General features: G+C 42.1%; 2 protein-coding genes across 6 annotated transcripts in view; one reads left to right on the plus strand and one right to left on the minus strand.

Moving 5' to 3' along the window:
• The window catches only part of ncln (nicalin), a 55332-nt gene extending 45786 nt beyond the window's left edge, over positions 1-9546 (minus strand). The window contains exon 1 of the mRNA XM_048560062.2: positions 9219-9546. Coding sequence (XP_048416019.1) covers positions 9219-9393 — 175 coding nt within the window. The 5' untranslated portion in view covers positions 9394-9546. The remainder of the gene's footprint in view (positions 1-9218) is intronic.
• A 543-nt stretch (positions 9547-10089) lies between these two features.
• haus8 (HAUS augmin like complex subunit 8) overlaps positions 10090-25847 on the plus strand; it is an 80394-nt gene continuing 64636 nt past the window's right edge. For 2 of the 5 annotated variants that reach the window (XM_048560050.2, XM_048560052.2), the window contains exons 1-4: positions 10149-10399; positions 14708-14895; positions 22786-22816; positions 24062-24264. In XM_048560050.2, the coding sequence (XP_048416007.1) occupies positions 10239-10399; positions 14708-14895; positions 22786-22816; positions 24062-24264 (583 nt within the window). In that variant the 5' untranslated portion in view covers positions 10149-10238. The other 3 variants (XM_048560053.2, XM_059638502.1, XM_048560049.2) reach the window with 3 other exon arrangements.

Here is a 25847-nt window from a genome sequence, read left to right on the forward strand (position 1 = left end):
CAGGAGGCAACGTCTATTTAATGGGGGAATGCGGAGGATCCTTGTTTGGACATTGAATAGACAAATGCATGAAACAGCCATTTACAAACAGCAGAGACAACAAAATGTGAGGCTGGATGAACACAGCAGGCCAAGCAGCATCTCAGGAGCACTGAGATGCTGCTTGGCCTGCTGTGTTCATCCAGCCTCACATTTTGTTGTCTTGGATTCTCCAGCCTCTGCAGTTCCCATTATCTCATTTACAAACAGCAGCTACATTTAGTTAGCGTTTTATCGTTCATTTCCTAAGCCGGCGGCGTGAAGTTGCTTAGGAGTTGGAGGTTGTTCAAAGGTAATTTGCAATATGTCAATGATGTTTGCAAACTGAACAATGTTGCCAACAACAGTATCACTGAAATGCAAATAACTTAAAATAAAGTCAATATCAGCCAAAAGTGAACCGTTACTTGTGCAATTAGAAAGGGTGCTGTGGGAAATGTACACTATCATCTGTCACACAAATTTAACAACAGTCTGAACTGAATACTATGAAAGTGAATGATTGATGTGGATCTAGGATATGAAGGAGTTTGCAGTGCTGCAGTGCTCTCTTTTTGATATAATGTATCAGTCGCTCAGCTGGCACAGCACCTTTGCCAAGTTGCAGCAAATTGAAGCTGAACGAATGATAGCGATATGGCCCTTGTTATTTGGGTGCTGCATGTCGCGCACTATTTGCTACGAGCAGTGCGGCTTCATGAATGCTCTATCATGACATTGACAGTAAGGGGATATGCCAGAATGTTAATACTTGTCTGAATACACAGCACACTTTCAAAGATGCTGTGAGTACAGTGATTCTGGTGTATTGACAAATATTCATTGATGGTCAAGTTGTTATGGGAACAACGTGTGGTAAGTCGGGGCTAGAATTGGACATGACAGATGCTGCAGGGAAAAGAGAGGTAGGTAATGAGGCATGTTTGGTAAGATACAGAAGGTACGGAGAGAAATCTTGCTAAGCCTTGACACAACTTACATTTGATCCAAAAAACAAAAGATTTGGTTTGTAAAGTCTATTTAGCTTGGCATTCTAAGCTATGAATTGAACAAATGAACCTCGTTAATAGGCTCAGAAACAAAGTTGCTGGAAAAGCTCAGCAGGTCTGGCAGCATCTGAGAAGAGAAATCAGAGTTAATGTTTCGGGTCGGACGACCTTTCCTCAGAACTGCCGATACATTTTTAAAAATTAATTCCACTGTTCAACTTTATTTAATTGAGTAAAACCAACATTTTAAAAAACATCTATGCAACCTTACACTTAGTTTACACCCACATCAGTCTCATGTCCTTATTAAGTGAGATGGGAAAAATTACCCACAATACACCGTTCACCCATAAATGTCAAGTGTTTGAACTGTTGCTGCTTTGTCCCTCCCTCTTACACGCAGATCACGTGGAGGCAGATAAACCTCCAAATCAGGGATTTAAACATGCTCGGTCAGAAGTTCAAAATTCTAGCTTGCTATTTGTTGCACTGAATTTCTATCAAACCCAGCAGCTTTTCTAATATGTAGGCTGTTTATTTAAGGTGCTCTCTGCAGGAAAGTCTCATGACTATATGACTTGTATTAATTAAGCATTTGCTGCCTTGGACGTCCCGGTCTCTCAACAGTGTGAACATTTATCTTTCTCTCTCTCCCTGTCTGGGTATCATGTCCCAGGAGGGCTTTGGTGATCAAATGCTACCATGGGCTTACGGGGAAGACTGCCTAATTAATAGGAGACAGGGTTGGGAGAAAGGAGGCATGTTCAGGATGGCAACTTGTAACTAGCAGAGTGTCAAAGGGATCAGTGCTGGGGGCACAAGTACTTATGTGATTTGAATAGTAGAAGTGAATGCATTATCATCAAGCTTGCAGATGACTCAAAAATAGATGGAAAGGGAAGTTTGAGGATGACAACGATTCTACAGAAGAATAGGGTCAGGGTGAGCGAGTGAAAACTTGGCAGATGGAACATAAGCTGAAAAAATTTGAGGTTATGTACTTTGGCAGCAAGAATAAAAGCTGAATACTATTTAAAAGGAGAAAGACTGCAGAAAACTGCACCACAGATTAACTGAGGGGTCCATGTGCACGAATCACAAAAAGCTAGCATAGAGGTATTCCTGCTATAACACGTGTTTTATTAACATAAATTGGCTGAATGCGATCGAAGTGGATTCTGTTTGGATAACAGAAACTTTCTACTGTACAGTATAACCATTTTCTACAGAAATCTCCCTATAACGTGATTTTCTATGGCGATTTCCCACAACAAGGTTGCACAAGAACGCAACTACCGTGTTGTAACAGGAATACCTGTACAAGTTCAGAAGTAGCATTAATACCACAAATGCCAGGTAATGACCATCTTCAATAACAGATAATATAACCACTGCCCTTGACATTCAGTGGCATTACCATCACTAAATCCCCCACTATCAACATCCTGTGGGTAACCCTTGAACAGACTGAACTTGCTACATAAACAGTGATGCCAAGTGTATGTCAGAGGCTAAGAATACTGCAGTAAATAATTCACCTCCTGACTCCCCAAAGTCTGTCCACCACCCACAAAGACACAGATCAAGAGAATGATGGAATAGTCCTCACTTGCTTGGATGGGTGCAGCTCTAACAACACTCAAGAAGCTTGACATCATCCAGAACTCACTTGATTGGCACCACTTCCACAAACGTTCACTCCCTCCAGCATGAGGCTCAGTAGCAGCAGTATGTACTATCTACGAGATGCATTTCAGAAATTCACCAAAAATCCTGAGACAACATATTCCAAACCCACGACGATCTAGAAGGACAAGGCAGTGGATATGTGGGAACACCAACACCCACAAGTTCTTCTCCAAGCCACTCATCATCCTAACTTGGAAACATGTTGTTGTGTGAAAATCTCTGCATTCTCTCCCTAACGGCACTGTGGATCAACCTACAGAACAAGGATTTTAGAGCAGGTCAAGGAGGCAGCTCATCACCACTTTCTCAAGGGTAACTAGGGACATGCAATTAAATGCTGACTAGTCAGCAATGCCTACATTCCACAAGTGAATAAATGGAAAGGGAAGGCAAATGGACATTTGGCCTTTGTTTCAAAGGAAACGGAGGATACAAATATGGTTTTCTTGCTACAGCCATACAAGCCACCAGTTAGACCAACCCTAGAATACTGAACAGTTTGGGTCCCCTTCTTAATGAAAGGAATACTGGCATTGAAGGCAGTACTGAGAAGGTTCACTAGGTTGATTCCAGTAAGGAGAGATTTTCTCATGAGATGTTCAGTAGGTTTGGTCTGTACTCATTTAAGATTAGAAGAACGAGAGCAGATCTTATTGAAATATAGAAAGTTCTTAGGAGGCTTGACAGGGTTAGTGCTGGGAGGTTGTTTTGTTCTGCAAGAGTTTAGGACAAGGACATAATCAGAGTTAGGGGTCACTCATTTAAGACACAGACAAGGAGGATGTTTTTCTTTCAGCATTCAGACTGTGGAATTCTTTACCATAGAAGGAGGCCAAGGCTGGGTTAAGTGTATACAAGACCTAGATAAACAAATTTTAAATGAGTAAGAGTATCAAGGATTTTGGGGAATGGGAAGGAAAGAGGAGTGGAGGATTATTAGATCAGCCATGATCTCAACGAATGGTTCAGCAGACTCAAATGGGCCAAATGGCTTACTTCTGCTCCCATATCTTATTCATCCAGTGACATGGCATTCCCTTTAAATGTCACATATCAACTGTGTCCTTCCATATCACCATTGATTTACACCCACTTTCAGGAGTGGAACATTCAACCACAGTACAGGCTAAGTATTTACGACTCAGCGCAGACTGTGGACAATATGAAAGTCATCGCTGGTCATGGTGGAGAATCACACCTTATTATTTTACATATAAATAGATTCCCATAGGATTAATACTAGGGTTTTTTCCTGTCCAGTGTTTTAAGAGTTTTGGATATGCATAAATTCCTAAAAATTTTTTTCCCCTCTTAAAATAAGCCTCTCTGTGCCAAAATACATGTCTATTGACGTGGAGATATTAATTCTTGATAGAACTGAAATTGTCAACAAGCTTCTCAATGCCAACAAAATACAGCTCTGAACTAAAACAAAGATCACTATGACACTAGTTTTGAACTTGCTAAAAGTTGAAGAACCTGGATCATGGTGGGTAGCCATTTATTATTATGGTCTATTTAGTATTTTGTTTACTATAAAATCCTTAAGTTACATAAATGACTGCACATTCTTTATGATAGAGCACTAAGTCCTGACTTTAAATGGGTCATGCCACCAGTAACAGATGCATAACTAATACCTCCACTTCCATGTTACACATGTTAAAATACTCTCTTCCTATCAATGTGTCTTATTGAAAAAATGTGCCTAATTGCATGGATTACTACTGAACTGCAGCAACTGTTATGTAAGCAAACGCATCAGCCTCTATGCCGTTGTTGTACCAATGTGATGATTTTCTCTCTAGTGGCATTGTCTGAGACAGTTCAGAAGTGGCTTTGTTCTTTATCAAAGATAGTAGGAACTGCCGATGCTGGAGATTCTGAGATAACAAGGTGTAGAGCTGGATGAACACAGCAAGCCAAGCTGCATCAGAAGAGCAGGAAAGCTGACGTTTCAGGTGTGGATTGTTTTTCAGAAATGGGGGAGTGGAAGGGGATTCTGAAATAAAGAGAGAGAGAGGGGAGGCGGATTGAAGATGGAGAAAGCAGATAGGTGGAGAGGAGATGGACAGGTTAAGGAGGCAGGGATGGAGCCAGTAAGGGTGAGTGTAGGTGGGGAGTTAGCATGGAGATTATTCAGTCCAGGGAAGTAGGACAGGTCAAGGAGGCGGAGATCAGGCTTGTAGGTAGGAGGTGGGGGTTGAGGTGGGAGGAGTGGATAGGTGCAGGAAAGGACGGACAGGTTAGGGAGACAGGGACGAGCTGAGCTGGTTTTGGGATGCGGTCAGGTATAGGATGATTTTGAAACTTGTCAAGTCCACATTGATACCATTGGGCTGCAGGGTTCCCAAGCGAAATATGAGTTGCTGTTCCTACAAACTTCAGGTGGCATCGTTGTGGCACTGGAGGAGGCCATGGATGGACATGTCGTCCAAGGAGTGGGAGGGGGAGTTGAAGTGGTTTGCGACTGGGAGGTGCAGTCGTTTGTCGCGAACTGGCAGTAGGCGTCCGCTTGGTTTCCTCGATGTACAGGAGGCCACATCGGGAGCAGCGGATACAGTATACAAAATTAGCAGATGTGTAGGTGAACATCTGTTTGATGTGGGAGGTCTTCTTGGGGCCTAGGATGGGGTGAGGGGAGAGATGTAGCATTTCCTGCAGTTGCAGGGAAAAGTGCCGGGGTGGTGAGGCTGGTGGGGAGTGTGGAGCGGACAAGAGAGTCACGGAGAGGGTGGTCCCTCTGGAAGGCAGACAAGGGTGGGGAGTGAAAAATGTCTTTGGTAGTGAGGTCAGAACCTACTGCCTCCCTTATCCGCTCTGCAACGTGTGGCTGGAAGGACAATGTGGAGGGCAGGCGTTAGATTCTTGAGGCATCAGATCTCGTTCTGGGGTAAATGGGGCCTGTAGAGACTGGATATATTGCACCTAAACAGATTCAGGCCTGAATTTCTGGTGAGATGACTTGCTAGTGTTATTGGGAAAGGTTTAAACTAATTTGGAGTTAAAATCAGAAAGGAACAGGATACCAGGATGGATAGATGGCAGTAGAATAGACAACCTACTTGGATACAACTAAGGAACAAAAAGATGCAATTATAATTGCTCAATCAAGTCTATAGGCTAGATATATTGCAGTTAAAGTTAACCGTATTTAAAAGGACAAAATAGATGGTTAGAGTTTTGCACTTTGCTTGGTTCACAATTGCTTTCATCAATTTCTATGTTCATATATTCACAAATCACAGAATTGTTGCAATACAGAAAGAGGCCATTCGGTCTACCAAGTTACTCTGAGTGAGTATTTTGCCTAGTGCCAATCTCTCATCCTCACCTTATGATGCTGCAACTTGTGCTTTTTCAAATAAATTTAATTCTTTATGAATGCCTTGACTGAACCTGCTACTGCTAAACATGCAGGAGTGCATTCTGGACCCACAGTGAGCCAAAATCCTCTAATATAAATGATCACTGTCCCCTAAATGTTCTTTGACTAGCATTTGAAGTATCTGGCCTGGGAAGTTTTTAAGAGGGACAGAGTTGCCAGGAAATTACATGGGACACAAGAACAATAGAGCAGAGGTAACGAAGAACATTAACTATCCAAATAGAGACTGGATAGTCATAAAGGACAGAGGGGGGAGCAAAAGCTCTTAGAGTGCATTCAGGAACAATTTCAGCAGTGTTATTCTAGTTCATCGAAAAAGGAAACACTGTTGGAAATCCAAGATCATCGGAATAAGGCTGGCCAAGTAGATCAATTATTTGGAAGAGATGTTCTGTTAGCCCTGGTGTATTGGCCAATATTTACTCCTCAATTAACATCATAATAACAATTAGTCTGTTTTTATATTTTTGTGGGAGCTTGCTGTCAGTGATCTGAATGTTATTTTCAAACATTATCATGGTGACTGGACTTGCTTCATTAGTTGTAATGCACTTTGAGATGGCTGGCAGTTGTGAAAGGCACTATATAAAATGGAGAATATTCTGTCTAGCTAATGCATTAATCTTCAATTATATTTTTGTAACTTCAGTTCTCATCTATTACAATACTATATACACCATCTTCCACCTTTTGAAAACTTCACGTTATTCAAAAATTCACTACCCACATCCATACTTGTGAAGTACATTCACTTCTCTACTAAGTTATAATTGGCTCACAGTACAGTGGATTGAATTTAAAATTTTCATTCCTTAACAGTGACCCTTTATCTCTACAACTTTCAACCCTAGAACCTCCAAGATCTGCATTCCTCCAATTTTGCTTCATCCCTGATTTCTTTCACCATTTATTAGCAGCCATCAACTGTCAAAGCCCTTGCTCAAAACGTAAAGCCCTAAGTTCAAAATGTCCCCCACTGCTAGTTCAAGGCACTCCTTAAAATTTAATACTTTGACCAAGTTTTCGGTCATCCACCCAATATCTACTGCATGTTCAGTGTCAACTTTTTCCAATAACAATTTTCTGAACTGCCTTGGGAAATCTGCCAAGTTGGGAGCACTATATAGATGCAAGTTGTACTTTGGACCTGAAATTTGCAGAAACATTCAAGACGACAGCAATTTCAGAAAACTTGTATACTGCATAATGCTCTATCATGTTCAGAAACAAATGATAAAGAACAGGGCACAGAGACTAACAGATGGTTCTAAAAGATCAATGAGGTTTGAGTTACTGGGTAAGCACAAAACTTCACAACCTTTTAGCTTATGAATATGATTTGTGCTTTACATGTGGATTCAAATTGCAGAAAATTTCAGACTATCTTTCGAGTCTCTTTTTCAGGAACATGCACGACTTTACATTGATAATAGCTTCCGTTCAAACCCTGGAATCAAGCTTAAATCCACAATCTCAATCAGCAAGAGCTACCAGCTGAACTGAGCTGACACCTAGAGGTGAACTAGATAACAAAGTGGGAGCTGGATGAACACAGCAGGCCAAGCAGCATCTCAGGAGCACAAAAGCTGACGTTTTGGGCCTAGTCCTCTCATCCTAGAGTTCACCTAGAGGTGAATTGTTGTATGCACTTTACAGCAGAAATGGAAACTAAGCTTCACATGAACACCTGACTAAAATAGCAAGGATGGTGCGACCGGCATCGGTGCCATTGCAATAGTTAGGAAGAAAGAGAGTTTAGAATCAAGCATGGGGCACGGTGGCTCAGTGGTTAGCACTGCAGCCTCACAGCGCCAGGGACCTGGGTTCGATTCCAGCCTCAGGCGACAGTGTGTGGAGTTTGCACATTCTCCTCGTGTCTGAGTGGGTTTCCTCTGGGTGTTCTGGTTTCCTCCCACAGTCCAAAGATGTGCAGGTTAGGTGGATTGGCTATGCTAAATTGCCCATAGTGTTCAGGGGTGTGTGGGCTATAGGAGGATGGGGATGGGTTTGAGGGGGATGCTTCAAGGGATGGTGTGGACTTGTAGGGCCAAAGGGCCTGTTTCCACACTGTAGGAAATCTAATCATGGTTTCCACAATTGTTCACTCAATAGTGATTCCCACTGGTAGATGTATCAGCGTGAATGTCCTTTGTGTCCTTCTCTGCAATCAGCCTGCCCACATTCCTTTTATATTGGTTGATATTTTAAATTAAATGCCCACTTGGTGACATTTTTGGAACTATGACCTTCACAGTGAAATACAGACTCAGACATGTATATAATGTTATGACATTCACAGTAAAGAAGTGTGGCCACTGTTGTAAAGCAGGAAACAGCAGCCAACAGGTACACTTCAAAGCTCTCACAAACAAAAATACAAAACCAGAAAGCCTGACTTTTTGTCTGGTCATGTCAATTAGGGAGGTAACCGTTGACCCGGTTGGCAGATAATAAAACGTGAGGCTGGATGAACACAGAAGGCCAAGCAGCATCTCAGGAGCACAAAAGCTGACGTTTCGGGCCTAGACCCTTCATCAGAGAGGGGGATGGGGAGAGGGAACTGGAATAAATAGGGAGAGAGGGGGAGGCGGACCGAAGATGGAGAGTTTACAAGAGAGTTGCAATGGGAGAGAGATTCCCTGAGGTTGGTCCGGAGGGAGGAGGGTAACTTCTTCAGGTTAGGGTTAAAGGATCGTTTATGCCCACCTGAGAAAGTAGCCACAGGTTCAGTTTAAAATCTCATACAAAACGCATCTTTGACAATGCTCTCTCAGTATTAAATGAGGAATGTCATACATGATCTCCCAGAATAAAACTCAAATCCACAAATCTGCTGACTTTTGGATGTTTCTACACTGGGAGTCTTAGCCTAGATGTTCGTGCTTCGGCCTCTGGAGCATGATAATTTGGGGAGGACACGGCATACCTCACTATTCCCTACACCACTCGCACCGAGGGAGCCGTGAACAGCTCTTGGAAGTTTCAGACACACACACACACACACAAACAAAAAGGAACGCCCCCAGTCTGCATGGCGTTGCGCAACCTTCCAATGAATTTGCCATGTGAAAAGTGCCATTTGATGGTGCATGACAACAGGGCGAAATACTCACCATAGGCCTGTCCCTGCAAATCATACTGTTGCATTCTATACACCGTGAACTCATGGGCAGCCTCTATGGGCAGCGGGGAGACCAGGATCAACACCGCCGGGATGAAGACTATGAAAGTCAACGGGAACGACCCCTTGAACATGTTGTCAAACACTTCACTCGCTTCTTCGAACATTCTGGAATTCCCTTCCCGGCAAGTCTCCTTCTTTGATATATATATTTAAAACAAAAACTTAATAGTTTTTGAAAGCAAAATGAAATCTCTAATCCTTCATTCACCACCTTCACACACTCATTCCAAAACCGATCGGTCCGTGAGGGGAGGGGTCCTTCAGGCATGGGATAAACATCCCAGTGGGGCCTCAAGGCTAACCCCACCCCACCCCTTTCTGATTGGCGCTCTTCTTCCCATATTAGCATAATTACCGCAGAACCGGCCTCTATATGGCTGAGCTGACTGTCAGTCTGCCCTCCTTCCCTGCCCATTTCTATTTGGAGTTCACAAATCTTTTAATCTGCCCGGTGTTTGTCAGGAGAACATCTGAATTACTAACGAGAAACGAATACACTACGTTCATAAATTTTTTCGAAGAGGTACAGTTGGAAATAAATTGTACGGTTTCGTCGGGGAGGCAATACGCACATGCGCACTAAAGGGGTGGCCCTCTTAATGATTGACATCTGAACTGTCCACCCAAATCTGCAATAGTGTGGGGCGGGGCGTAGACAATTAACCAATAGATGGTCAGTTCTGTGGGGGCGGAGATTACTCGTGATTGACGTCAATATGTACCAATAAGAGCTAGAGATGTCTCTGGGGCTGAACCAATGCCCGCGATGGGGGCGGGACATCCTCTGTTGAAGAGGAAAGCGGCAGTTTTTGAACGAAAGATGGCGGCTTCTAGTCGTAAGAGTGTCCTGTGAGTTAAATCGTGCAGAGGATGATCTAGTTGATTTCAGCGTTCTTGTTCACGTTTCAGCGTGCACCTGTTTATCTCGCAGAATTAAAGCTCCGTGTGAATGAAACAGCAGATGCTGGATGTGTCAAACAAACAGAGAATGCTGGAGAAACTCAGCTGGCCGGGTAGCATCTGTGGTGATGGAGATCTGTGCCTTCATCAGAATTGTCACAGACCTGAAACCTCAACGTTACTTTTCCTTCTATGGATTCTACCTACTAAGTATTGCCGGCTTTTTTATGTATCAGGTTTTCAGCAGCAACAGTATTTAGATTTGTACGTTACAATTATTTGTTCTCGATAGGTTTTGATTTCTTCTTGAAAGCGAGTGCTTGTTTCCAGACAGTATAAGCACCAGTATTGGCTAGATTTTGGATTTAAACGTCTAAAGTGTCCTGTGAGTTGAGGAAGCTTAGTCCATAACTATTAACGTTCTGAGGAAGGGTCACCGGATCCGAAACGTTAACTCTGATTTTTTTTTCTTCACAGATGCTGCCAGACCTGCTGAGCTTTTCCAGCAACTTAATTTTTAGTCTCTACTATGTTTGACTTTTCAGTTTTTGAAGTACATAATTTGACAGCTGTCAGTTGATTCAGTAAGACTGCTAGATATCAGCTATTGGTTATGGTTCAATAAGCTTAATTATTCCAATAATTTAATATTTTGTTTTAGATAATGATTAATTCTACAAATGGGTGACCATGGTAATAAATTGAATGGCACACAAATTGGTTGAATGTGTAATCTTTGAGCGAAAAATGTTGCACAATTTAAATTCTGAAGTGTGTGTTGTTCTCAGTCTTGGAATGATCACTTTTTTTGGGAAAGGAGGGGAAAAATTGAATGGAATTATGGAGTTGTAAAAATGTTTACCATTTTATTAGCAATATAATTTTTACCAATGATTGTAATTTATTGCTAAATTAATTAATTATTTGTCATCAACAATAGGAATGCATTTGAGTTCTCCCTGCTTGAAAAATATTAGCACAAAGTTGTAGCTGAGTTGACACTCTACATGAGGATTTATCAAGCTAAAGTGTTGGCTGATGTCCACGTTACTTGCATAAAACATTAATGAATGAGGCATAGAATAAATGCAGTTTGTGGTTTTGTACAGAAACATGCAATATACTTCACAAATTGATGCTGACACATTTAAGGAGGTTTTAAGCAGTGCTCCCAGGAGAGATGGAGAGATTTAGGAACAGAACACAAGGTTTACCAGACTTATTCCCTGAATGGTGTGACTTTCCTAAGAAGAAACATTGGATAAACTGGGCCTGTATTCTCTAGACTTTTGAAATTTCACTAAAACTTATGAAATAACTGAAGGCTAGCTGCAGGTAGGATATTTCCTTTTAGAGAATCTAGAGCCAGAGGACACATCTTAAAAATAAGAGGGAGGCCACTTGGGTTTGAGATGAGACACTTTTTTTTCTCCTTGCAGTGTTGTGAATCTTTTGGAGTTCTCTATCACAATGGTGAAAGCTTAGTCCTTGAGTCTGAAAAGGTAGAGTTCAATCTATTTCTGATTATCTTGTACACCTCTAGTAATGGCAATGGGATGTGTAAAAATCATTGAAGCATTTGATCAGTGGTGACTGTTTTGAATGATGAATAGCATCAATGTGCTGAATGGTCTACTGGATAGACTATGTTCCTAAGAATTTCGGGTCTGTGTAGCTCTTTGCGTGTGGCTCATACTGAAGTGATTGGGAGGAACAAAATTGCACGTCCTTGAAGCCTAAGTTGGAGAAGCACAGAAGACTTGTGGAGTTAAAGGGCTGACATTAGATAGAAATATGAATGTAGAACGATTTGGGCACCAGCATCAACATTTTAAAATTTAAGGTGTTCCCCAAGAAACAATGTAGGTCAGTGATCACAGGGGTGATGGTTGAATGGGACTTTGGTGTGCTTCTGGATACAAGATAATGGAGTGGAGTTTTATATGAGCTCATCTTTACAGAGGATGGAAGCTAGCCAGCAGTGCTTTGTATTAATTCTCCTCCCACATCCCTTTCTTCCAATACATACATGACCCAAAGCATTCTTGCTGCTATTATGTGTTTCCTATGGATCATGCTGTGACATGTCCAATACTGGAATAATATCCTTGTCTCTTTTGTACCTTGTCTCTTTGGACACATGTATTATTAAAAGCAGTTTGCATCTCTGATGTTTTGACAATTCATACATTTTGGGAATATTACTTCTGTAAAATTTGTTTCTTCTTTACCTTTTTATGCACTCAAAAGGGTGATAACATGCTTAAGTGACTTTTCATATTAGCAAGTCTTTAGCTTTGTTTAGAAACATACATTGATACAAATGTATATTTTAATTGTTGCAATGTTTTTTAAGAAATATAGTGAAATTTCTTCAGCTGAATGCACTTTTAATGCATGGTGCAATTTGTAGTAGGCGATTTTTATCGCCACAAAGTTAAAATATTTATATTGTTCCATGTAGACCTCTAGTGGGGTGAAAAATATATGGAAGTAGGAGACCCATTTGCACATATTCAGTCAAATTCAATTGTTTGATATTGTGATTTAATTTGTCATCAAATCTGCTCAAAGAAGGTAACCTACCAATCTGTATTTAGTGTCCCACATGCCCTATGCAGTGAATGGAAATTGTTTGTTTTGGAATACTTTGTTCAATTCTGATCTCCCTGCTATAGGAATGGTGTTGTTAAACTTGAAAGAGTGCAGAAAAGGTTTGCAAGGATGTGGCCAGGGTTGGAGGTTTTGAGCTACAGGGAGAAGTTGAATAAACTGGTGCTATTTCCCTTGGCATGTCGGAGGTTGAGGCGTGATCTTAGAGGTTTATAAAGTCATGAGGGGCATGCATAGGGTGAATAGGCAAGGTCTTCTTTTCTTTCCCAGGATAGTGGAGTCCAGAACTAGAGGGCATAGGTTGAAGGTGAGAGGGGAAAGATATAAAAGGGACCTAAGGGACAGTTTTTTTTCATGCAGAGGGTGGTGTGTGTATGGAATGAGCTGCCAGAGAAAGTGTTGGGGGCAAGTACGAAAACAACATTTAAAAGGCATCTGAATGAGTACGTGAATAGGAAGGATTTAGAGATAAATGGGCCAAATGCTTGCAAATGGATTCGATTAATTCAGGAAATCTGGTTGGCATGGACCAGTAGGACCGATGGGTCTGTTTGCATGCTGTACAACTCTAACTGTACTAAATTTCTGCTATTTATGAGTTACATTTATTTTTGCAAAACTTTGCAAATGTGGAAGATGTTTTTTAATAGGAGCAATTGGATAAGCTCCAACTGTTTAGCATTTTAAAACTTACAGAATAAAATTGAAAATATATTTTACTGAAGAAATAGTGTGATGAAATTTGACACTGACTCCTATTACAAGGCTGTCCAACTTATGCACGTATGGACCCATGTGCAATATGGTGGCTCATACATACTCTCCAGCAATGGGCAATAAATATTTGCCTAGCCAATGAAACCCACATCCCCTAAATGTTGTTTTAAGAAAATGGACAGAATGCTTTGCACAGATAATTAAATTTGAGAATGATGAACGTATGAACATTGGGACTTTGGAATACTGAATCAGCAGAAAGTTGCTAACAGAAGGTTTACTTGTGCTGATATTGCTTGAATTGCTAAGATTGGCATCTCCTGATCAAATAAGGTGGACATCCAAAAATTAATATCCAAAACTTAACTCCTCAAGAGTGCTCGTGATCTGGTAAATGTTTTAAAATAAGTAAAAATAAATTCAAATAAACATAATCAAAGACTCCTGCACCCTTGTTATACTCTCTTGCATTGGGCAAAAGATACTAAAGTTTGAAAACACGTGCCAATGGATTTAACAATAGCTTTTACTCAGTGGTTATCAGACTAATGAATGAACTTCTCTTATTACAGTTGCTCTTTCTCTGCAACATTTCTGTAGCTGTAACATTCTCTTTGGTATTCTGTTCTGTTACTCTGATATACTTACGAAAGGTATGATTTGTCTGGTTAGCATATGAAACAATACTTTTCATTATATCTCAGTAAAAGTGACAATAATAAATCAAATAAAACAGGAGGTTGGGTTTTTACAACTCCATATGCTGCTTCAACTTCTTTCTATGGTCAACATTATTCCCTAATGCCTCCAGTAGTTTTATGGGCACTTCTGTCAGTTGTGATGGTACTTGTCTGGAGGAATTTCCATGAAGGAGTCACATTGCCCTGACCGCAACTAACTGATATAAATTAAAAATGGTACCAGTCCTTGTATGTGAGTAATTGCAATGCTCAACAATGGTGGGTAAATGTTTTCTTCTTGGGGGTGATGGGGATTGAAGTTGTGATTTTGCACTGTTTAGCTTCCGTTTTTTTCCGATGTTTCATTGCACCAAGCAAATAATGTCTTCTTTAAAATAAAGTAGCACCACTACTTGTTTTTACCTCGAACAGACGTGACACAAAATTGCTTTTAACCACTACTTTGTAATCTACCATACTGTCTTTTGTGATTTCACTGTTTTAAAAGGCCTTCTAAAAGATTGACAAAGTTGACTACTAGTAAGCAGTTGAGATCTGAAACCGAATCAAAGACGTCTTCCAATACATCAGTGCAATCCTCTCGACAAAAATCATTGCAGATTACATCAGAACAGTTGTTCATCAAGCCTACTACACCAGGTCTTAAACGGAGAGATTCTTTTGGATCACGTAAATGTAAGTAATGTTGTGCTTTCCCTACTTCCTTCGCTGTCTCCAAGTCTCTTCTGTGTTCACACCTGCCCTGTGCTGAACAAATCTGTCTGTTTATAGACCCCTGTTTTTACCTTAGTATTGAGCATTTGTGTATTAGTTATTTTGCCTTTTGAATCAAATTAGCTTCATTCTTCATATAACAAGCAAAGAAGGAGGAAGACATTGGAACATGTCATTTTCTCCAGGCCATGAATTAAATGGGTGTTGTCAGGCAACTGTCCTTTTTAATATTAATTTTTTTAACAAAATATATCAGATGCTTTGGCTATGTTTATACACTTTTAATCAATCCAGATGTCCAAGGTAATGTAAGAAATACTTCTAGTTTGTTCCCTCAAAACAACATGGCTGTTATTGGATCCTGGCTCAGAACTCCACCCATGTACTTACAGTTACACCACGAAGGGATAGTCAGTGATTTTAATCTTAGCAAGCTATGGATATTCAGAATTGTTTCATGTTACATTCACTCATTGCTTCTGTATTAATTACTTAACATGAATCAAAGCATTCTGATGTTTAAGTACCAAACCATTGACATAGGAGATGTCCCTCAAAACCTTGTCCATATTCTGATCAAACTTGCTCTTTCCATGCAATTTCCCTTTGTGTGTAAATCATGGTTTTTGACTCATGTAACAACATCTTTCTTAATTTGTTTCACTTAAACCTCCACCTCCCTACTCCACCAACGCTTTAATGCCTGTCTCTCTAGCTATGCATTGTCCATCAGCATTTGATTGTAACAAGTTCACAGGTGGACCTCAGAATATGAGTTCTGTGATTCGGGCTGTTAATCTGGTCCAGTCAAGGAGCCCTGACTGTCAGATATAAACAGGAGTGTCAGAGGTTCTGCTCACTGAGGGAGCTGGATCAGTGTCAAGAACTACGCACATGTAAATGGAGGGTGACTTGGTGATGGGATACCAGCCTCTGGAGTTATTTCAGTGGTGATGAGGAGAAAAACATGCTCCTGAAAATTCACTCCCCAACAGTCGTCTTTGAGTTGGGGTAAACATTTCTGACATCAGGACCCTATTTGGGAAGCTTGACTCATACAATCCCAATCTTACTGGGGTCAGTATGTGGAAAGAATGTGCTATTCTTTTCCAATAGCATTGGGACAGATGAAAAGCAATGAGTAATTTTCTTGTCAACTTTTGGACTTGCAGCTTTTTTGGTTTTTAGGAGCCTAATGTTTCTTGAGGCACCAGATACAAAAACCTTCCAAGAGTTTACGGATTTAGTTGAGGGATTTTACGACTCCAAGCTTCCTCTAATTCTGAGACACTTTTTCAGTTTTATTCAGCAATTCGAGAATGAGGGGCATCTGTGGGATTTTTGAGGGTCAGACACCTGGTGGAAGCGTGTGACTTTGGTTGAACCCTAAATGAGATGCAGAGAGACTGGTTAGTATGTGGGATTAATGATGTAACTGTGCCAATACACCTACCAGCTGAAGCCCAACAGGAGTTCAGACAGGCACTACAACTGGATTTGTTGTTAAATGTGGCACGTGGAACAGATGAGCTACAGAGCATGCCAATGGAAGTGGACACCCTTGCCAGGTTAATTGAACTTGTGGAACACCTTTTGAGTGAAGGCAATTACATAGCTTCACTCAGGACATATCCTGAACAGAGAGTTTCTAGGTCAGCCCACAGCAAAACCCCAAATGGTTAATATTTCCTTTGGTGCCTGGTGCAGCAAGCCATTGTAATTGCTGCTGGTTTGTGGACTAGAGACAGCAAGAGAGGCCCACTAGGCCTGAATTGAGTAAGGGAACTCGTAGGTCGGTATCCAGGAGAGTGCAAACCCTTGAGAGCCCGTCTAAGTCTGGTTGGGAACAGTGAAGTTGCTTAGCAACATCCAAATTGGAACCAATCAAAATAAATATCTAGTTAACTGGTCACCTGGTTCTAATGGGTGTTGATAATGGCACTGCTGTATCAATGATTGCAGGATCAGCCTTTTAATAAAATTTGCTCTGGATGCCAACCCTTACGTTTATGTAAAACCTTGACTAGACTGACAACCTACAGCAGGGAATATTTACAGATTAAGGGTACAACTTGACTTCCAGTCTTGTATGAGAAGCGGTTGATTCAGTTGCCACTGATTGTAGTAAAAAGCTTGGGCCCAAACCTGATGGGGCAAAATTGGTTGGGAAAGATTCACCTTGATTGGCTCAACATTCTTTCACTAGGAAATGGCTGCCTGAGTGAAGTCTTAACCAAATACCTGGATATTTTTCAGGAAGGTCTAGGAACTATCAAAAGAGCCGAGGCAGGTTGACCAAGAAGCAGTGCAATGATTCTGCAATGCCCACCCAGTGCCAGTTGCCTTTTGTGCTAAAGTAGAGGTAGAAATCAGGAGCAAAAACAGAATTTGCTGGAAAAACTCAGCAGCTCTGGCAGCATCTGTGAAGAAAAAAAAAATCAGTTAACATTTTGAGTCTCGTGACCTTTCCTCACTAGACCCGAAACGTTAACTCTGATTTTTTTTTTCTTCACAGGTACTGCCAGACTTGCTGAGCTTTTCCATCAAATTCTGTTTTTTGCTCCTGATTTACAACAATTGTAGTTCTTTCGGTGGAAATCAGGAGGCTGGAAAGCAAAGGAGTCCTCAAGCATGTACAGTTTGCAGAATAAGCAGCACTGGGTGTACCAGTTGTGAAGTTGGATGGATCGGTTCACTTTTGTGTGGATCATAAACAAATGGATAACCGCTTTTTGCAGCTGGATAAGTACTCATTCCCTCGTATAGAGGATTTATAAAACTGGCAGGGGCGGGGGGTGCAGCCCTTCACGAAGCTGGATATGAACCATGCATGCATGCAATTGTGATTGGATGGGGATTCTTAAAAGTATGATACAGTTAATACCTATAAGGGTTTGCACCAATATACAAGACTGCCATTTCGGGTATCATCAGCCTGTGCCATTTTTCAGCAGGCGAAGGTGAATGTTGTACAAGGTCTACCCTGGGTCACCATTTCTCTGGATGACTCCCTAATAACAGGGAAGACCAGTAAAGAGCACTTGGAGAACTTGACAGAGTACTAAGACATTTCTCCCAGGTGAGTGTATGTCTTTGAAGGGAAGAATGTTTGTTCTAGGCACCCCAAGTGGCCTACTCAAGAGTCAACGTGACTGCGTTACACCCGTTGGAAGATAGTGATGGTAATCAAAGGTGCCCCAGCTCCCATGTCTGTACCGGACCTTTAGGCCTTTCTTTGGATTTGTGAATTATTACAGAAAGTTCATATGTAACCTGGCCTCCATCCTGGTAGCCTTACATCTGCTATTGAAAAAGGGTCAGTTTTGGAAACAATCTCCTGGCCTGGACGTAACCTTTGGAGAAATGAAGAAACAGCTGTCATTGTCTAAGGTATTGGCACACGATGATCCCAAGTGAGATCTAGTACTGACTTGCAATGCCTCCCCATATAATGTAGGGATAGTGTTGGCTCACAGGTGGCTCTCTAACATTTGTTTCCTGGCCTTTTACTGATGCAGAGTGCAAATATGCCCAGATTGAGAAGGAAGATTAGGCAGTCATCTTCGGTGTGAGAAAGTTCCACTCATAGCTTTTTGGGAGTAAATTTGTAATAGTAATAGAAGACAAGCCCCTGCTAGAAGTTCTCAGAGGACAAGGCTGTGCCACCTATAGCTTCCGGTGGAATTCACTGGTGGGTTCTCCTAAGTGCAAGTTGGAAGATCGCCTGGAAGGTCAATATGCAAATGCGGATGCATTGAGCTGCATCCCGCTGGCAGATACGCTACTGATGGTATGGCCACTGGAAGAGTCCGTTCTGATGTTAAAATTTCTGGGGTCCCTTCTGGTCCTGCTGACTGTATCAGACTGTGGATGCAAAAAGATCTGATCCTGGAGAAACTAAAACAGCTGGTGGTGATAGACAAAACAAAAGAGCCATCGTAACCAGAGTTGAAACCTGTTCTGTACCTGGTGAGACTAGTCACCATAAAGGATGGCATTTTATTATTGGAGCAAGACTGATTGCCCCGAGCAAAGGCCACTGCTAGATACTGGCTAAATTCCACCAGTGTCATCCTGGGGTGTCCAAAATGAAGATGTTGGCAAGAAATTACATCTGATGGCCAGGATTGGATGCAGACATAGCCATGCTGGTGGGGCAGTGTTCAGAGTGCCAACAAGGACAAAAATTACCACCAGCAGCTCCCCCACATTCATGGGAATAGCCAGGTAAAACCTGGACTTGGTTATACATAGACTATGCTGGCCCTTTCATGGGCCAAAGTTCTTAGTCATTGTGGATGCTCACTCAAAGTGGCTGGACATGCATAGAGTTCTTTTGTCAAACACTGGGACAACAGTAGAAAAACTGAGAGTGTCTTCTGGCTCCCAGAAGTGTTAGTCACAAGAACGGGCCATCATTTACCAGCAGGGAATTCGAGTATTTCCTACATTTGAATGGCATTCGCCATATAAGGACAGCTCCATACCATCTATTGTCCACTGGGCTGATAGAAATAGCAGTCCAAACTTTGAAGGCAGACTTAAAGAAGTAGCCTACAGGTTCACTTGTTACCAAACTATACTGCTTCCTATTTGATTATCGGATCACACCTCATACAGCTGCAGGGATAGCTATGGCAGTGCTGCTAATGGGGAGAACACTGTGTACCAGGTTAAGTCTGATGGTCCTGGACCTGGGAGTGGGAAACAGCAACAAGAACGCTGATGGAGGACACAAGACCCCTCTAAGTGAGAGAGGCCGTTCACTTCAGGAGACAAAGTTTGGTGTTGAAACCACGGAAATAGTCCTGCACAGGTAAGAGGCATGGTTGAAGTGTACAAAATTCAGATAGGTGGGGTGGCCCTGACCCAAGCACATTTACCATGTGAAAACTGCAAACCCACAAACTGGGCAGGAGCAAAACATACCCAGCTCTTCAGAACATCTGGCAAGGCTGTCGGAACTGGAGTTCTCCCCCTCTGTTTAGCATCGAAGAAACCTTGGAGTCTGAGGTGGGTAGGGTAGATATTGCAGCCTCCACACCTTTACTGCCTGATTAGGAGGATGAATTTCTTTTGAGAAACTCTGGATACAAGGGGCAGGCTACAATCTGTTACACACCGCTTGTATCTGAGCCTGAGTCAGAGGAACAGGACCTAGTGTGAAAGCGCTCCCAGAGAGGCTATGAGGAAAATAACAGGCCTATGACCCGTAACTTAGAGGGGGAGGCGTGTCGTGAATGTAATGAGGTCAACCAGGCAGACCTTTGTAGAATGAATTCCTGATTGGGGCTGTTAACCTAGTCCAATCAGGGAGCCCTGGCTGACAGATATAAACAAGAGCATCAGAGGTTCTGTTCACTCAGAGCTGGCTCTGAGAAAGCTGACCAGTGTCAAGTATTGTGGACAAGGGTGACTTGGTGATGCGATACTGGCTTCTGTAGAGTTACTTAAGTTGCCTCTTTTCTCTTCCATTGTTCTGAAGTGGCTGCCATCCATTCTCTTTGGCATGTGCAATTGATTCTCACAGAACCCGCATGTGCTGCGTTAAACAGCAAATTTTCGTGGTGAGAATTGTTTTAAAAATAAGCTTAAGTTGGAATGAGCTCCACATTCTACCTTGATAAGGAAGTGAAAAATTGAGCTTAAAGCAGCAGTTCATATAATGGCTGACAAACATCAGTGCAAGGAATATTGTACAAGATTTCTTTGTGTACAAGAATTTCTTTGAAAAGTTCCAAGACTTTTCGCTTGTTGCAATCGGGTAGCTGCTGGCCATCATTCAGGCATTTCTGTTGCTGCAAAGCTGATTCAAAAATCAGGAAGCTGGCTGATATCTCTGCCAGGGCAGTTGTTGAAGACTTGTTCATTCTGCACCCTTCGGCTAGGAAGAAAAAAGAAAAAAAATTGATCAACCAGGGTTCGTAGACGTTATTCGCTGATGAACAAACAGGTCTGCCTTGATAAAACTCACTTGTCTTGCATATGAAGATTAGTTGCATGGACAAGGTACTAGTGAGTTGCCTGTACTTATGGAGCCAGTCAAGCATTAACACCTTCAGGGAAGCATATTGAAATTAAAAGCTTTATTTGTCAGTGGAAATGAGAACTGAGTCCTATGTTCTATGAATGATTAATTTTTTTTTATTTTGTGTGTGTGTCCCATTTTGGGAACTTGTTGTGTTGTTATCTTCAAGTAATCTGTCCAATATGTGCAGTTCAATTGCTGCTGGCTATTGAACTGTGACTATGACGAATAGGTTCAACAACATTGTAAATCTGCAGCCTTGATTTACAATTTCAGCAACCTACATATATGAGCATCAATGGATCATTCAGCTGATAACACCCCCAAAAAAAAAGCTGCTGACTCCAGAGAAATGTCATTCACTTTTTAGTATTAGATGGTGGACCAATCTGGTGCACTTACAGGCACATGAGGAGCTCTCTCACACCTAGTACCTTGATTGACTACACAAAAAGGCTGATTTTCATGTGCACCCAGCTGATGATTTGATGCACACCTTAAGACAATGCAACTTTCAGTAATGGGTGAAGACAATTAAAAAATCTAAGGGAGTTTGGAGACCATCTTAATATTGAAAGTACATTCATTTCTGTGTCGTTTGAAAAAGAAATGAATTCGATCAGATGGCTTTGAACTTGAGGAGACCAGACCATGTTAGGGTGGCAGATCGCTACTTGGCCTGTGAATTTTTGACAGCTTTTGGGAATAGAACTTTGGACCTCCTGAGCTCTCTATTCAGTCCTGTAGCCAATGAGTCATTATTTTACTGGAAGCCTGAGGGTGGAATTGGGAAGGCAGTGAATTTGAATAATCCAAACAGATCCCAACATGGCATGTCAAACTGGGCACTCCGCACTGAGGAGAATGCAAGAGTCATTACCAGACTAGTGAGAAGGCAATTCAACTGAACCTTGGCATGAGGTGAGCATTTAGATTTAGGTTGTATTATCTTGTGTACTCAAGTCCAGAGGTACAGGAGTATCGTGAAACTTTGTACCATGTCAACATTCCCAATGCAATATTAGGTACAAGGGTACCTAGGTACAAAAATAGAGAAATACAGAAGTAAGTTTTAAAAATTTCAATGCTACTGTTGTTCTTGGTGCAAAATATAAAAAAAAGGTAAAATTTAAACATTAGACAAGATTTCTTCATAGGGTTGCATGTTTTATTCACTTCAGACTTTCCTCTTTATTTTAAATCTGTGGTTGTTGTTTAAAGAGTGAAGTGCTAGACCTCAACTAGGGAAGAAGATTGCTGCAGCAGACACGGTGGCTCAGTGATTAGCACTGCTGCCTCTCAGTGCCAGGGACCCGGGTTCGACTCCAGCCTCGGGTGACTGTCTGTGTGGAGTTTGCACGTTCTCCCCGTGGTCTGTGTGGGTGTCCTCCTGGTACTCCGGTTTCCTCCCACAGTCCAAAAATGTGCTGGTTAGGTGGATTGGCCATTCTAAATTGCCTGTAGTGTTCGGGGAGGTGTAGATTTGGTGGGTTATAGGGGGATGGGTCTGGGTGGGATGCTGTGACGTTCGGTGTGGACTTGTTGGGCCGAAGGGCCTGTTTCCACACTGTAGGGATTCTGATTCTATGGTATATAAAACAATGCCAACATATTCCATAGCAAAGTTGTAGTGTTTATTCATTTAGGGATTTCTAATAACCCTGACCATTTTTCCAATATTGTGTGTGTAACTCCAATAATTAAGTTTTGCTGTGGAAATAGTTACTTATTCAGTTCTAAATTTTTTTATTTGATCTAGTTATGTTTTTAAAAACCTGTGTAATTTTTTTGAAAAAAATTAACTAATTTAATTAAATTTACAGCAGTTGCCGAGGATTCCAGTGAATCAGGCACGTGAGTATTATGTCCTGTAGTCTTTCTCAAATCCTGATATTGTTTTGTAATTGATCTCCGCTCTTCACTTAAGAAGCACTGCTGAAAAACAAAAGATAAAAGAGAAAAATTATTGAACATAAATTCCAATACTTTATTGACCAATTTCCAAAATATTTCATTTTTTGGGAGCACCGAGCATGGGTTTTAACCACAAGAATGGGGGTAAGTGCACTTTGCAATCGAAATAAGGATTTTACCTAAAGTGAGCACAGACACACTTACTATGGATTGTAAATGGTTACACTGTTGGTAACTTAAACATTAAGTTAGGCCACAGATGCTATACACAAAATTCAAATGCATCGGTGCAATAGAGTTTTTCTAGTGAATTGGTAAATAACCCTGATTACGGCACTGATTTCATCACAGCATTAAATACTTTTGTACAATACAATAATTGTTTGTTGAGATGTTCACTTGTATTCTGTTCAGAATAACTGCATCCAGACAACTTGGACCTTTCGTCATGTTGCTTTGGTGACCACTTACTTTTCAAGATTAAGTTGATTTTATATATTTGCATTTGCAAGTTGTATTTTTTTATTTTCTGCTCCAGTATAAGTAAAACTTGGGAAATTAGACTTTCAAAAGCCATTATTTGTGAAATTTTGAGATAAAATTGTTTAAAAAGCCACAAAGGATTGCAAGTTCAGAAATGTTTTGTAGTAAAAATATTCTTACAAGGATTCAAAATTTAAGTATGATGCTAGATTTCCCTGATTTTGAACCTGAGGTTTAAACTCTAGTGAAGTTTTGTTTAATCAGCCTTGAGCACAATGTGGAAGTAGTGTATGGGGCAGGGTTTTTAAAAAATGCAGACTTATTGTTAGTTTCAATGTATCTGAGTCATGGAGGAGACAATCACTTTTCGGACTTCTATTTCTGTTGGCCCTGTAGAAGTAAACGTGCCTTGATTGTGTCAATAAGGACTGGATTGAACTTGGTTGCAATGCAAATAATAGTTAGACCAGCTTAGCTGTACTCACTGTCCAGTCTGGGATATGAAAGTATCTTGAATAACATACTAAAATGTGAATGAAAAATTTAGTAAAAGTAAACTTCTAGAGAGAAAAAGGAAATTGAAGAAAATTGTTGCATCAAGTACAACTGTTGTCAAATGCATCACCCATTCAGTCTGCTGGAGACTTTTTAAAAATATTTGACAGACTTTAGCTAAAGTCTGAGGGTTCTTTTTCTTTCCAGATTGCTTAGGAGTTCAAAAAGCGTGCCAAATCTGAGCGATTCACCAAATTTGTTCACCACACCGAAGTCTCCCTTGCCTGCAACACCCAGTCAGAGACCAGCATCAACACACACTCCGAGACAAAGATTGAGCCACTGTGTCACATTCCAACGTGGTACACCAAAACCACTTGCTGCTTCTCAAAACTCCTCCCTGAAGAAGTGTAAGTGTAGCAAATGCTATATGAAAGCAAGTGACAATGGGAGCTGCAGATGCTGGAGAATCCAAGATAATAAAATGTGAGGCTGGATGAACACAGCAGGCCAAGCAGCATCTCGGGAGCACAAAAGCTGACGTTTCGGGCCTAGACCCTTCATCAGAGAGGGGGATGGGGTGAGGGTTCTGGAATAAATAGGGAGAGAGGGGGAGGTGGACCGAAGATGGAGAGAAAAGAAGATAGGTGGAGAGGAGAGTATAGGTGGGGAGGTGGGGAGGGGATAGGTCAGTCCAGGGAAGACTGACAGGTCAAGGAGGTGGGATGAGGTTAGTAGGTAGCTGGGGGTGCGGCTTGGGGTGGGAGGAAGGGATGGGTGACAGGAAGAACAGGTTAGGGAGGCAGAGACAGGTTGGACTGGTTATGGGATGCAGTGGGTGGAGGGGAAGAGCTGGGCTGGTTGTGTGGTGCAGTGGGGGGAGGGGACGAACTGGGCTGGTTATGGGATGCGGTGGGGGAAGGGAAGATTTTGAAACTGGTGAAGTCCACATTGATACCATTGGGCTGCAGGGTTCCCAAGCGGAATATGAGTTGCTGTTCCTGCAACCTTCAGGTGGCATCATTGAGGCACTCCAGGAGGCCCATGATGGACATGTCGTCTAAAGAATGGGAGAGGGAGTTGAAATGGTTTGCGACTGGGAGGTGCAGTTGTTTATTGCAAACTGAGCAGAGGTGTTCTGCAAAGCGGTCCCCAAGCCTCCACTTGGTTTCCCAAATGTAGAGGAAGCCACACCGGGTACAATGGATGCAGTATACCACATTGGCAGATGTGCAGGTGAACCTCTGCTTAATATGGAATGTCATCTTGGGGCCTGGGATGGGGTGAGGGAGGAGGTGTGGGGGCAAGTGTAGCATTTCCTGCGGTTGCAGGGGAAGGTGCCGGGTGTGGTGGGATTGGAGGGCAGTGTGGAGCGAACGAGGGAGCCACGGAGAGAGTGGTCTCTCCGGAACGCAGACAAGGGTGGGGATGGAAAAATGTCTCGGGTGGTGGGGTGGGATTGTAGATGGCGGAAGTGTCGGAGGATGATGAGTTGTAATGCATCAACGCATCATCCTCTGACACTTCCGCCATCTACAATCCCACCCCACCACCCGAGACATTTTTCCATCCCCACCCTTGTCTGCGTTCCGGAGAGACCACTCTCTCCGTGACTCCCTTGTTCGCTCCACACTGCCCTCCAACCCCACCACACCCGGCACCTTCCCCTGCAACCGCAGGAAATGCTACACTTGCCCCCACACCTCCTCCCTCACCCCTATCCCAGGCCCCAAGATGACATTCCATATTAAGCAGAGGTTCACCTGCACATCTGCCAATGTGATATACTGTATCCATTGTACCCGGTGTGGCTTCCTCTACATTGGGAAACCAAGCGGAGGCTAGGGGACCGCTTTGCAGAACACCTCCGCTCGGTTCGCAATAAACAACTGCACCTCCCAGTCGCAAACCATTTCAACTCCGCCTCCCATTCTTTAGATGACATGTCCATCATGGGCCTCCTGCAGTGCCACAATGATGCCACCCGAAGGTT

Source organism: Stegostoma tigrinum, chromosome 30 (assembly GCF_030684315.1).
Source record: "Stegostoma tigrinum isolate sSteTig4 chromosome 30, sSteTig4.hap1, whole genome shotgun sequence".
NCBI classification, from domain to species: domain Eukaryota; kingdom Metazoa; phylum Chordata; class Chondrichthyes; order Orectolobiformes; family Stegostomatidae; genus Stegostoma; species Stegostoma tigrinum.